General features: G+C 45.8%; 1 protein-coding gene across 1 annotated transcript in view; it reads right to left on the bottom strand.

The window, feature by feature from the left end:
* The window catches only part of KDM3B (lysine demethylase 3B), a 2029046-nt gene that overhangs the window by 633494 nt on the left and 1380379 nt on the right, over positions 1-15173 (bottom strand). Inside the window, exon 15 of the mRNA XM_069651588.1 lies at positions 13540-13796. Coding sequence (XP_069507689.1) covers positions 13540-13796 — 257 coding nt within the window. The remainder of the gene's footprint in view (positions 1-13539; positions 13797-15173) is intronic.

Genomic DNA, 15173 nt, shown 5'->3' with positions numbered 1-15173 from the left:
AGTCTAGGGTGATTCGAAAGTATCCCCATTGCACTGCATTGAAAGATGCAGTGTGCAATTTGAAAAAGTTACCCAAACAGATAAAGTCAAGACTAGGGAAACAGTTTCCCAGTACTGGCAGTCTGAAGGATTAGTCAGTTTCCCCATAACAAATTAGCAAAAGGCCAGTGGAGTGAAGCTGAATGCTTCACTTCACTGTACAAAGTCAGGACATGGTGTAAAAACAAAGGATAAAGCTTGGGGGTCCATAGAATAAGGGAGGAAAGTTGCTTAAAGAGAACAGTTTCCTAACACTTGGTCATATGTGTATGAAGCAAAATGTTGCACAATGTTGGACCGCAATATACTGGAAATACAAGATCAGTGCTAGCCTTCACTCTGAATGCTTCTAACACTACAACTCCAATTCAATGCAGAGGAGTGCATTGTTAGGACAGAGACTCCCAGCACTTTTGCTTGACTCTGGACCCCTTTTATATTTTAATCTCCTGAGTGAGTGGAACTTTTTTCCACTCACCCTTTCTTTTTCTCTGACTGGGAATTTTATTTTTACTGTTTTATTAAGTCTGGTAATTAATACAGGCATCTGCTTTTTGCTTGGTGACACCCAGCACCCTATGTGCAGTGTCCCTGAAAAGTCCCTTGGACTTCTCATTATATTTAAATACATTTTCTTGTGAAAACTTCTGTTGCCAAGAATTGTGTGAAGTTTAATCTTACTTACTCTTACTTTTGTGGGTCCAGCACAAACAACCTTATACGGGGTGCTGGGGGTTACATTGGATCTCCTGTACCCACTGCTCATGTAACTTTTTGTTACACTGACTAACATGGCTGGTAGCAGTGGTTACTTTTTTAGCACATTTTGTGCAGGTTACTTGCAGGCTGATTTCTCATCGGCAGTACAGCACCTATGGCTAACCTTTTTCTCAAAATGGACCCAGCCTTCTTTTTTCACCGTTTTGTGTTGGTCAGTTCTGTCTAGGCTTTTCTTCTATCATTTATAGTAAGTTGAGTCCTTTCCGAGTTTTTCCTTTGTCAGGCTTCAACCCTGAAGCCCGCCAAGGCTCCAATGTGTCTGGGAAGGCAGCAAGTGAGTGAGGAGCACAAAACTTAACTGTCCTATGTCAGTAGGTATGCCTGGCTGAAACCAGTTCTAACTGGGTGGCTGGCTGTCCTGGAGGATAGCCAACCCCCAGGTGATTGACAGATTTAGGAGTTTCAATGTATGTGTTCCAGCATAAAAGGCAAGAATTTTGGGACCACAAACAGTCGACCACTGGAACAAGGAATCCGAAGAAGACTGCAGAGATGCCGGAAGCACCTTCCAGGACAGCGGAAGCACCAGTGAAGACTTGCAGCTGTGCTGACCCCGGTTTTACATCGACAGGGAAGATCTGTCAATGACTACTTCCTCCCTTAAGATGGTGGGACCGACTAGCCCCAATACCTTCATTTTGGGCCATCCCCTGAATTTCTGCGACTTTCCTGGGCTGGAGAATCCCAATATATGGGGTACCTGGACCATTACGGAGTGCATCGTCTTCCAAAGATTGAATCCGGCTAAAACTTTGCAGACATCCGTGTGGACCACCAGGGGCAGGCATTCTTCACCAAAAGTCCCCTCACCAGAGTTCTGGACCGATTAATCGAAGAGAATCCAACCAGCGATATTAGTTTGTTGGCGCAAAGAAAAAGGTGCCAAAACCACAAAGAACCTCTGCATTGAGCTGAATCCATTGCTGCCTGCTCCTTTTCCCGAGTGCTGCCGCAGAAGTCTGCCAGCGCCGCCCCACCCTCCCCCCCTTTCGTCACCACGGCCAAGGAGCAGGAATCGGGGTCTGCAACGTTGCACCCAGCTACAATTTCTTCTTCACTTTCAAGGTACTGTGGGGCATAGGTTGTAATTACCTTGGGACATTTCTGGTCCTTCCTGGCTTGGGAAGTGCTGTTTTCTTCAAATAAGATTTCACCTCAATTCCTCTGTGCAGGTAGGCTCCCCTTAAGCTCCTGTGATTCTTCAAGAACCACCGACTGCTTAACTATCTTTCTCTGAAGATCTTAATCAGAACTGCAACTGTCCATTTGACTTTGGCTGTCCTGGTTTCCCACAGGTCCATCTTCTTGATTCTACTTGCTTTGGCAATTCTGGTTCCTCCATCATTTTTAATTGTGAACACTTGCCTTGCTAGGAAACAGACTACCTATATCCCTCTGGGCGTCATGATTCCTGCCCCTCATGTCCCCAGCCCTCCAAGATGTCAGGCTGGAGCCAGGCCACGATCCCCTACATGGCCCTCAAGGGCCTCTCCATCCCTCCAAAGACCCACTTGGAGTCAGACTTGGCGCTTGTGGCACCAGACTCACTCACGCCCATAGGATAACATTGGGGATTGGACTTTTAGTGCATTGATGGGGACAAGATGGATGCCCCCCCACATATTTTGGTTCCCAGAACTGCATGTGTGGTCTAGTCTTTTGGGAGTGGTTCAGCCCAGAGACACCTGGGATACCCAGAGACTATTTAAGCCACACCCAGGCTGAGAAACATGCTTTGCGTTTTCTGCACCTGCAGCGTGACACTCACCGTGTTCGGATCGGTCTCCAGTAGGCCTGCATCTTTCTTCTGCGCTCAGCTCCTGCAAGAACACCGTTAGGAACAGCCTTACCTTGCGGCGTTTCTGCCCATCATTCATCACTCCTTCTGTTCTGCGGACATCTTCGGCGGTGTCATTCCCATCCCGGCACGCTGTTTCCTAAGGAAAAGGGAAAAGAACAGAAAAAAGGCATTAGTAAGCATTCTGCAAATCTTCGCTTATTTTTAAATACTGTACGAGCTTCAAATGCTTACCTGAATCCCAGCCGCTCTGGGGGAACTGTCACTGGAACTTCTCATCCATCTGCAAGAGGGAAAAGACACTCCAGGTTAGTGTGGAAACATCTAGAGGCGCTGCATACCGCGCTTACCCGCCACATTTGTTCTTCATAACCGGCATCCACGCTGAAAACGCTGCGGCACCTAAAAGACACAGAAAAAGAACTCAGTTCAATGCAAATACGAAAGGGGTGCATCGCGCTCTCACTCACCTTCAGCGCTACTCATCTCAGCAGCACGCCACCATCCCCGGACGCTGGCCATCATCTAAGGAAGGAAAGGAACGAAGTTAGAGAACTATTCAAAAGACTCATGCTTACCCGTCGGACTCTTGCCAGTGAAGTAACTAGGTAGCAACGAGCCCGCATCAATCAACGCGCCCCTGCGCTGAAAGCAGGACGGAGAGCACACTATCCAAGAAAACAAGGTGAGCTGTGGATCAAAGGGAAGGGTTGGACACCGGGGAAGAAGGGGTTCAAGCACACAGACACTAGGGAGTTAAACTCTACCAATCCTGTGTTTCAGGCCCAGTCTCCAGTCGAATAGCCTCCAGGGAAGGGTTCGAGGTAGTAAGAGGTCAGAACAGGCTGAGTAACGCCCCCATGCCAGGTGAGCGTTACACTGGGAGAATGCACTTGGTATTAACAATTGCTAGTTGTATTCTGCCAAACTTTGAAACTTTCCCTTCCATCTCAATTTTGCAAAGGTGATCTATATATCATCATCAAACAACTTTATTCGGCCATCAAAGTACATCCTAGCAGAAACATATGCACAATAGCCAATAAGCATTACATCAAAAACACTTCTCATAAATTGGTCAGAACACAATTCGTCACAGACCAGACCATTGCTTCCATGAGCCTAGCAACATTGGTTCCTGTTTGTAGTTAGACCAAGAGGAGTGAGGTTTGCTCCGGATAGTGTGTGATACATTGGGATAATTCCCTTGGCCAACCATTATTGGATGAGGGTACGGACTGATAGCCCAGACTCATACATCCTGCTAACAAACCTGTGGCCGCTCAAAACTCCCTTTGCCATTCGGTTATCCCGGAATTCCAACTTTACAGTGTCGTCTGGGGAGTCACTATTAACCATTCTATGGCAACCCACCATGGACTGCCTGAACACAAAAGCGAACCCTCTCACAGTACGTAGCCAATGCAGGCATTTGTTCAAGAGTGCGTCCCTCGGTTCTTTAGTGTTCGCCACAAATTTGGGAACCCTGTGAAGAAATGTCACAGCATTGTCCGACTCTCCCTGCTCATAGCTTTTATTCATGCTCCCTGTGCGGTGGGGTCTGCATACTCCAATTCACTTTCCCTTCAAGTGATAGATACCCGGTGAACTTGTAGCTCGGTCTTTCAATTTGGGATGCCTTACACATGGGAGTTACAGATCTTGAAGACTCCCTAATCTTGTAGCATCGTTTTGGCAGATTATCCTGGGTTACCATTGTATTAGGGGGACCATTGTGGTCACAGGGTAACATGGCCAAGGAAGATCCCACTGAGTCAATGTTGTGACAAGCTGTGTTCTGGACTAAGGGAACTGGGGTAGATGGGGCCAGCTCAGGGGGGTAATTCAGGGGTGGGACATGTGTCCTCACAGCAGCAAATGTGACCTCCGTCCACCCTCCTGTTTGCCTCCAGCATGACTAGCATCAGGTTTTTGATTACATTTACATCGTCGAGCCATATGGGGATCCCCAGCAAGGACTTCAGGGATTGGTTGGATGCCTCAATTGTTTAGTTGGCTTATGGGTTTGTTAACCCTGAATGAAGTTCAGAAACTAGCCCCCAAACACATGGCAGAAAGGCCTCACTCAAAGTGCTACAGCGGGTACTGGGAGAGGGAGTTATCTTGAGTTGTTTCATCAGTTACAATGTCCATAAAATCCAACAGGTCCGTGCAGTCTGGTCCTAAAGTGGGCGAAATGTGAACTAGTGTTGGGCCAGGTCCGGGCCAATCACAGATTGCGATCTCAGTCTTCTACGTAATGTTGGTACTTTGCGCTGGGATTTAGATTCCGAGTACAGTTGTATGAAAAACTGGGAGTTACGTTGCGAGCAAAAGAGAAGAGGTGGGAAGGGAGAGGTGGGTGTAGGCGCCAGAAGTTCCATTGGGGGTGATTTAATGGGCCAAGCTGTCCAGATGGGCGATTAGTCAGTCAATAAGATGCCCAGTCCCAAACTGGGATTTCTCTCACCTTCCCCGGGCCTTGTCTGCGCTCCTAGTCACCACTCACCTCCACAGTCCAGCCCCGGGTCACCTAGTAATCTTGATTGGTAAGCCTTTAAAGATCTACTCCGCAGGACCCAACTCGCTCACGGCGCCGAACACTGCGCTCTTGCAGCACCACTCGTGGATGTGATCTCTTCACCACCCCCAATGTTCATTGAACACCCCCAACGTAGTGAAACACCCTGAGCCCTTGGTCAGCGGGCTTCGGCTGTGGTGGGCCTTGTGGCAGGGGAAAGTAAGAAGGGGGTGTGGCTTAGCACTCCAGCGTCCCACAGGAGTCAAGCTTCAGGCCCACAACGGAGTGAAACACACCACGCCGTTGGTCCCGCGGGCTTTGGCCCTGGCAGGCCTTGTGGCAGGGTAAGAAAAGAAGGGGCCGTGGCTTAGCACTACAGCTTCCCGCGGAAGTCAAGCTGCAGGCCCCAACCTGAAACACCCCACGCCCTTGATATATATAAGTGCTGATACTGACGTTAACTGACATCATTCTGTGTCCTAGATATGTAAAGCATAGAAAGTTACTCACCTGCATTATTGTTTCTTATATAAATTAATTCCATTTCACATTGAATGTAATTGCTAGCTGCTGCATTTTAGATCGGCTTGTGTTTATATAAATATATTTTAATATAACTAAGTGTTCACTTGGATACCTGTGTGAACTGATTAAATTGTACTGCTCTGCAGCTCAGCTCACATTACTCCTCCTGAAATAAGCCTGGCTGCTCAGCCACTCTACCAACTTGTGCAGTACAGGCCTATATTAAGAGTTGGGTCCGTAATACGAAGAGAGAAGTCTTATGAAGTCCTAAACCAGTTGGACTTGAGAAAAACATACCTAACAAGCTGTGGTGAAACAAGTTCAAGGTAGAAAGGCGAGTGGTCTAGGCCAAGTCTCAAGAGGTGGTGAGGTTGCAAGGGGTCCGCAATGAGCACACACAGTGAAACAGTCAAGGAACACACTTAGACAATCACTTTTACAACTACTTCTTTACTTATGACCATATAACAGTGAAAAATGACTGACAGGTAATACTATCACACAACACTAATAATACATACATATACAGAATCACTGGTCTGGGGAAGAATACAGATCAAACCCCTGAAAAGGATGGTACAGATTAGTATAAGCACTACAGGACACTACAGAGTTACAAAGCCAAACTAACAAAACCTTTAAAAGGGAGTTGGGGGTTCGGGTAAATATCGCTACAACTCACCACCCCTGTACTCAGATTCTCCGTAGGACTTGGCAGGTCTGCTAAAGACGGCCCAAGGTCGCTTTTACCGCCGTCGGCCTCCACCCGTGATCCCCATGGGTTGCAGGTTCGAACTCTTCGGTCGGCGACTAATGCTGGTGCAAGTTCTTCCAGTTGAGAAATGCAAAAGTACTTCATGCAGGGCTCCTCTCAGGACAGGACTGGACACAGGTAAGCGGTTTCGGATGATGGCCGCCAATGCACAGAGACACAAAGGGATTCACTTGCCTCAGTCAGACTTCGCCCCCCATCTCGGGTCCCCTTGATGCTAGGACCACGAAATTCCACAGAGGTAAGACTTATTGCACAAGTTGAGGATCCCCAAAGGTCCAGGCCTCAACTCGGAATGGCGATGTCTGCAGGACTGTAGCCCAAACTCTGTGCGGGTCAGCCACTTGGCGGTCCAGGGGCTCTTCCCAAGGCTATTCTTCGTAGACATCGAGAGTTAGGGAGAATTCACAAAAATGTGCCAATTCCTCCCACCTTAGAGCCCTCCAGCTCTTTTGCTACACTTTGGGACTTTGAACTTTTCAATTCAATAGGTTTTCTGTGTTTATTTCTTTTTGGTTATGGAGTCTAACCAACTCCATAGGCATCATCTTTTACAATTGTGTCACAGAGCACATTCAGTGCAGTGCCACATGGAAGTCTTCCAGATTTCCCAAGGTTTAAATACCTTCTCTGGGATCAACTACTGTTTCCCAGAGCAGTAAAGTGAATCTGACTTTACTTAGCATTGTACTTCCTAGACCCAGCACACCCTATCTTGCAATAGAGTGCTGGACGGGTTACTTAGTATCCCCTGTGTCTAAATGCTCATGTAAAAATGTTCATGTTACTCTTTCTTCAATTAACTGGCTCATGCAGTGATTTTGTTTTGAACTACCTAGGTTTGCATTTACTGCGACCATCTACCGCTCCGGTAAAGGAATCGTGGGAGCCATCTTTTTCAAAGAGGCGTCCAGCCATCTTTGCTAAAATGGTGCCCAGTCTTCTTTTTTCACCAGGTCTTTGTAGGAAGGTCCTTCTAGAGAGTTTCTCTGCACGCCAAACAAGGTTTGGTCTCTTTGTTCATTAGCCTTTGGCGGGCTTCAGGAGTGAAACCCGCCTCTGGCTCCAGAGTGTCTGGGGTAGGCAGGAAGTGAGGGAGGTGCCCAAAACACACTGTGCTTAGTATTCTAGGAGACCCACATGCACTCTGTGGTGATTGGCTGGCTGATTGTCCGGCAACGACAGCCACCCTGCTGGGTGAGTGACAGCTAGGCTGGAATGAATGGGAGCGAACTGAATAAAAGGTGAGTCTTTTGGCTTGGAAGGCAGAGTCGACCACTGGACGAAGGAACAGAATAAGAGCTTGAAGAGGACGGCTGCTGCAACTCCTGGACCGTTGGTTTGCCCGGTGAAGCCCTGCTGCAGGTCTGAATCGCCAAGTTTGCATCGACAGAGAAGCCCCGCAAGGACGACTTTTCCTTTGAGTTGGTGGGATCAATCAACTCCCAAGTAAGCCACCTGGACACCCATCTCGGAGCTGGTTGCATTTCCTCAGAGTGCTGCAGGAAACCGTGGAGCCAGGGAGAGGGACACCAGATTGTGTGCGTTGCTTGTAAGCTGGCCTAAAGCTTTTGGAAGATTCTCCGGACTCCCACAAAGCAAGACTGACCAAGCATGACCACCCTCAGTTGAGTGTGGGACCTCGGATGTGAGGAAACTCCACCTTGACAACCAGTAACCACGCTTATTGCTATTTGCTGTACCGCAAGGTGCTGAAATGCGAGACAGCCACTGAAAGTAAAGTTTCCTGGTTGACAGTTTTGACAGTGCAGGAGTCCCCGACATCCTCCCTCTTGTCCCCACGACTGAGGCCCAGGAACAGTGAAATCTGTAGAGCTGCACAGGAACAGAAGCCTTCAGCTGCATATTTTCTTCTTACCAAAGTACTGTAAAAGTCTAAGAGAACTTACCTCTTACTGTGGAAGTGCTTGTAACTTCTGCAACTCACAAGTCTAATCAGCTTGTGGCCCTACATTCGATGATTCTTTTTATCAAAGACTCCTAAGAACTCGTGCAAAGACTTTTCCATTTACCTACCTGAAGTGCTGCATCCTATACAAAGACTTTTGCCTATTGACTTTGGCTTAGCCTATTGAATTGAATGACTCTTCTCTTGCTATCTCAAAGTATTTGCCCTGCTTAAGAATAATTGTAATTTCTTGTGTTCTAATAACCTTTGTCTTTGACAAACTATTGAGAGTATTCTGTATGCCAACAGTAAGGCATTAATGTCCCCAGCACCCTTGCTACTGAAGTCACCTGTGGGTGTAGGTTGTGTCTGTGGGCCATCCCAACAGGGCCTTGTCTGATCCAGAAACTCAGAGTGTACATTATTGAAGTGTATTTGTGTGCTACTAGTATATTGCTCCCTTCTAAAGAAGGCTTTATAACTGACTGATACATTAATTGTTTATGCAAGAAATATTGAGTGCAAGAGTTTATTTGAATACCTGTAACTGTGAATCTTTGTGTAACTCCACTACTGCTCACATTTCCCCTCTTGGGATAAGTCTGGCTGCTCAACACGCTACCAAAAATGTGTAGTACAAGCTTATACCAAAGGGTGGGTTGCCTATACCCTTTGTCCTATTGGTTTGTAGTGTCCCCAGAGGGTACTGCATTCAAACTTTGCCGAACATCGAGAATGGATGTTGCCTCCACTCCAGGGGTAGCGGCTCCTTCGCATGACTGGTGGAGATCGTACACAAGACAGGTCTGTACACAAGACAGGTCTCTACCAGGACAGCAGCAGAAGTTTGTCATTAGGCCTTTTTCCAATGGGTCTCCTTGCGGGTCATGCAGCTTGACAGGATTCTTGTTTCCTTCGGTTTCTTGCATCTCTCCAGAGTGGTTGCTATAGTCATCTTCTTATCCCAAAAGCCAGGTAAGAGCTGAAACTCCCACTAGCCAATGACATGTAGCTCACATGGTCCAATCAGGACTAGAGGCAAAATTAATGCAAACCACTGACACACCAAAACCAGTTTGTGGACTGGGACCAGACAGTCCCAACCCACTTCCTGGCGGCAAACACTGATAGCCTCACAGGCCAGGAAGTACGGTAAGAGACAATATGGGCAAAGGACAAGTGGAAAACCCTGTGGCACGGCCATGTCTGACCACTAGCCACAGTTACTAGCCAAACGCGGTAAAGCTAAAACAAAATACACAAGTTACCAAAGTGATAAGTTACTGTTAGGTATGAATTGGCGCAGTCACACTTTGTGAGACCACACAACACTTATCTGCTTGATGTTCGGTAACCCACCTTTTAGTATAGGTCTGTACTACACAAGTTGGTAGTGTGACTGAGCAGCCAGGCTTATCTCAAGAGTGGTAAACATGAGCTGTAGAGCTGTACAAATTAAATCCGTAAATACAAGTACTCAGGTAACACTCATACTCAAGGTTTCAGTTATAAATAGTTCTTTATTTAATTAACATCAATTTTTAAATAAACATTCTTTAAAAATGCAATTCGTTGTAACACTGTAAATATACTTAAAAAATTACTTTCCAGAATCAAAACAAGTTAGTGGATAATCTCGGGATATGCTTCTTACACAATTCCCACACCCTGAGGTGATATCAATCACAAGGTCAGTAATGGCATTTATATATCACACTAGTAAACTTTGCAGATTCTGAGGTTTGTAGAAAGGAAAGGTTTAGGCAAGGAAATAGGTTAGACAGTTTCTCAGTACATGTGAGGACAACTAAATCTTCTAATGAAATCTAGTTAAGTCTTTCCTAGCAGTAACAGTTTACAACAAGCTACCACCTATGAGAGACAAGCAGTATCGAAGTCAGTGAGTGGGCTAGAAGTGTCTTCAGGGAGCCAGCACAGCCAAAGTTATTTGGGGCACAGTCTATGGATCTGAGGCACTTCTTCAATGAAAGTTTTGCACAAAGTTAGAAGTTTAAAATCACTTGTAGGGTCACAAGTTGTTAAGCATGTGAGAAGACAGTTGAAAACAACTCGAAAAGATAAGCCAATGCAATTCCGTACTGAGAAGAGCATGGCTAAAGGCAATGAGGTAAGTACCCCAAACAAACAGTAGCCTCTGGTTTCCAGAAGAGTGGTTCAGCTGGATTCTGTCTTGCTGCAGTGGTGCAGACCCTTGTTCTTGAGCCTCAGTCGTGGGGACAAAAGGGAGAAAGTCTGGAGGGCTCCTGCGGTGACACTTGGGAGGTCGTCAGCAGCTATGGACTCTTTTCGATTCAGCAGCACTTTGCGGTTTCAGCACTTAGCAAACAGCACTGATGCAGATCTTGCACACTGGTTGGACTCTCTTTGTCCTTCGGTCCGGCACTATAGTAAGGGAACTCTTCATCTGGAGGTCCTCCTTCAGGATGGTCCTTTGGAGTCTCCTGGAGCTTCAGGTCGGATTTGTTCCGCGGCAGACGTTGCACTCTGCTACAGACACTCGACCCCTGGCATTGGGCTCTCACAGCAACGAATCACAGCCAGTAGGGATGGTGGTCCAGTGGAGTTAGTCTAAGGGTTAGTTTGTCCCACTAACCCAAGGGGAGAAGTCGTTCCGTCCAGAGCCTCTGTCGATGTGAAAAAGGTGGTCAGCAGAGTAGCATGGTTTCACCGGGAAATTCAAAGGTCCTCACCGTTCCCTTTTGAGCATGGTGTTCCCCAAGGGTCAGTCTTGGGTCCTTTTCTCTTTTCTTTATATATTGCGCTACTTGCTCCCGTTATCTCTTCTTTTGGACTCTCTCATCACTTCTACACTGACGACACGCAACTCTTTCTATCTTTTTTCGTCCTTCACTCTGGAAATACACCATACCCTTACAACTTGTCTTTCCGCAATCAAATCTTGGATGTTGTCTCACTTGCTTACTTTAAATGCCAGGAAGCCTGAGGTCTTGTTCTTCCCTGCAAACACTCTCTCCCCTCACCCACCAGCATTGTCTATTTCCTTTCCTCCATCTACTCTTTCTATCTCTTCTACTGCACGCAATCTTGGTCTTTACCTTGACTCTAATCTTTTTCTCATCACATTTCTCTCACATCTCGCTCTTGTCGCTTTCATCTCTAATATTCGCAAAGTTCGCTCTTCTCTTACTTTCTATGCCACTAAACTTCTTATCTCTTCTCTTATTTTCTCTGGGCTCTTCTATTGTTCTGTTACACTTTATGGTCTCCCATCATCTAGTCTTGCTCCTTTAAAATCTATCTACCATTCTTCCGTTTGTGTACTCTGTCTTCTCTCCTATTGTAACTTTATCACAGCGTCACTTGTCTCACTTGGCTTTCCATTCCCAACTTACATTTAATTTTCTTTGCTTAATCTTTAAATCTCTTTATGGTCTAGCCCCCAACAATCTTGCTGCACGTGTCCTTCTATACTCCCTCTAGCTCAATTCGCTCTTCCTCCCTCTTTAAGCTGAATGTCCCCCCTCCTCCCTGCGCCCAGTCCCGCTTTTGGTCCTTTCAGCTTCTCGCTCCACTTCACTGGAACGCTCTCTTCCTCTCCCTTCGGTCTATCTCTGAGTACTCTCTCATTCGCGTCTCTGAAAAATCACCTACTCCCTTGCCCCCCGATTGTTGGCTATCAGCATTGTTGTTCAACCAATATAGCTCACCATTATTGTTGTACGGTCTAATTTTAACTGTACGCAGCACCTTGGATTAAGGCGCTTTATAAATACATGAAAAATACACACAAAGAAATAAACAAAAAAAAAAAAGAAATACAGGAGGTTTCAGCAGGCATCGTTCATGGTTTCGTCAGATGTTTCTCCCAGTGGTCAACTCTGCCTGTAGTCCCAAAACCCTCGCCTTTTAAGCAGGTTTCTTCCATTCATGCACAACCTAAGCTGTCAATCACAAAGCAGGGTGGCTGTCCTACAAGGACAGCCAGCCAGCCAATCAAGACTAGTTGTATTCAGGCATTCCTTGAGACAAAGGACTGGGGAGTTTCAGGATCCTCCCTCACATGCTGTCCTTCCAGACACTGTAGCCAGGGGAGGGCTTCAGGGCTGAAGCCCGCCAAAGGCAAGACAAACAAAGGGCTCAAACCTTTCTCCATGCACAGAGTAAAACCCAAGAAAGACCCCACAAAACAAAAATGGCAAAAAAAGAAGACCGGGCCATTTTGACAAAATGGTCTCCCATGGGTGCTGTACTGCAGCTGAGAGTTCAACCTGTGGTAGAAAAGCACAATGGTAGGAAACATTAAACCACTGCCACCAGCCATTTAAAGTAGTAAGGGTAACAAATGTTACATGAGCGAGTAGGATAAGAGGCTACCAAGTATCCCCCCAGCACTACACATATGATGTTGTGTGCTGGACCTACAAAGAGAAAAGATAAGTAAAGTCAATTTCACTTTATTATACTTGGGAACTGTAGTTCACCCAAGAAAGGGAGTCCAAACCTTAAGAGAAATGTAAAGGATCCCTCAGTTGCACTGCACTGAAGGGGCTGTGTGTCACCATACAAAAAGCAGATGCCTATGGAGTTTGCCAGACTTCAAAAACAGTGAGAACACAAAATCCAAATCGGGTAAAAACACACGAGAGTGAGAGACAGGTCTCAGTCACTCCAGGGCTAAAATTAAAAAGGCAGAAGTCCAGCAACAGAGCTGGGGTCTCTAAGGTTGAAAGGAATTAGCACAGACATTAGAAATCTCCCTAACAGTTACCCGAAAGTGGTAACAAGAAACAAGACTAAGGTAAACAATGTTTTGCTTTACTGACAGCCTGAAGGACATGCCAGTTTCCCCATGACAAATGTGCAAAAGCCAGTACAGTGACGCCTAGGGCGTCACTGCACTGCAAAAAGAGCAGGTCATAAAAAAAAATGAAAGCAAAGTTTGGGGGTCCATAGAAATGCAAGGAAAGGTACTGTACAGAGAAATCTTTCTTAACATGCATCACAAATGACAACAGTTAGTGAGAAACTTTTTCTTAAACAAAAAAAAAAAGGATTACTTGGCAATGGCGATTTTGAATTTATTCATGCATACTTACCACCTTGCCTAATATAGCAAAGACTGGCAACCTGAAGATTACAAGTTTACCAAGCAGTACCTAAACATTACAAATCTGAGAGGTCACTGTAACGATAATGCATTGCTTATCACTCACCCCAGGGGCCGAGGAGAACACTGGTGGGAAGGGGATTCCAGTGTCTGAAGATCCTTGAGGCAATTTTCCTGGACCACTGTGAAGCAGATCTCGGAGACTGGAGCCCTCCGTCTTGTTCCCAGAAGCAGTTGGGCCCAGTAGTAAACTGTTAAAGAGTTTAGGTGTTGATGTGGAGCTCTTTAAGCTGGAGTTGAATGAATCTAATGCAAAAGGAGTATTGTGGTCTTTTCCAAACCCAGATTTCGTGGAGCTGCTTTCTAGGGGAAAGAAGAAACCCAGCTAAGATTAACAAACTGCTGTTTACTTAAAGGACATGACCACCTCATGCAAATAATTTATGCATAATATTTGTTAAACTGTATTCTACCATTATCTCTGATTTTGACATACAATGAAGAGCACACTTATTAATGGCTAATACTAGGAGACAACAATCAGCAACCACTTTGTTTCAACAACTATACATTAGCATCTACTCTTTGAAGCCTATGTAAACCTTTTGCTCTAAATGCATAGGTTACTTGAGTAACTATGGACTACTTACTGTGGGTAGTTCCAATGAGTAGTTTGCTGTCCCCCTAACATACTCAAACTGGATTGCCCCAGACACTTAGATTGTGTAGAAACAAAATATGAACATTAGTGCAGGATGTCACTAGGACAAACATTAGGGACTCTTGCAAACCTTTCACAAATCACGCTCTCTAGCATCCCGCACCAGCTACAACACTTGATCCCACACTACATAGTAATTTTCATGCATATCTTTCCTGATTCACATGGCGATATTGGGATTCTCTAGTATTCACTTGAATTTGTTGTCAGGGTAGATGTTAGGAAATATTAACTTTTTGCTGCTTTGCTCCCATAGACTACTCTTTGTTTTTAACCCCGTCCTCACTTCTCCTTGCCCTTTTTGTCATTTCTATGGTGAAACTGATCAGCCCATAAGACTATCACTACTGAGAGACTGTATGTGAATTTTTTATATTGTTACAACTGGACACATCACCTTAAAGTGAAGTGCAGTTAGTACAGTTTGTATACTTATAGCTTTATCTGCAATAGCCTTTTAGTTACTTTTACAAAGGCCTAGGACGAGTTGCTGGCATCAGTAATTTTTCTTCAATTTATTTAAAGTTTTACTTGTGCATTTTTGCATTTATTGCAAATGGCTACTAAAGGTGGCTGGCACCCTTAAATGGCTGTGCCACAAGGTTTGCGCTTATCCTTTGGCCATCTTAGGTCAGGAAATCCCATATATGAGAAGCCCTTTCCCAGGGAAAGCTACTGTTTTAGCGGGCGAAGGGGCGGTTTGTGAGTGAACCTGGAAGTGAGGCCTCAGAATGTCTGGTCTCAGTACTAATCTCTAGTCCCTGAATGTCTGTTGCTGGGCAGATGTTGTGACCAGTGACTATACATGTCTGGATAACCCACTGTCAGTTTGAATGGTGCAGATACTTACTATTGGTGAGCTTAGGCAAGCTCCCAGCCCAGGGTCTTTGATAAAAAGGTGGGCTCCTCCAGCTATTCGACAGATCGTTGGAGCCAAGTCCCCCAAGAATAAGATCAGCACACGGACACGATGCTTGAAGCTGACCTGCATCTACCAAAGTGCTGTCCCTTGAAGCCCT

This window comes from Ambystoma mexicanum, chromosome 3p (genome assembly GCF_040938575.1).
Source record: "Ambystoma mexicanum isolate Mex_15411 chromosome 3p, UKY_AmexF1_1, whole genome shotgun sequence".
Lineage (NCBI taxonomy): Eukaryota > Metazoa > Chordata > Amphibia > Caudata > Ambystomatidae > Ambystoma > Ambystoma mexicanum.
Note: the sequence above shows the minus strand (reverse complement) of the source record. Positions and strands in the feature narration are given on the sequence as shown.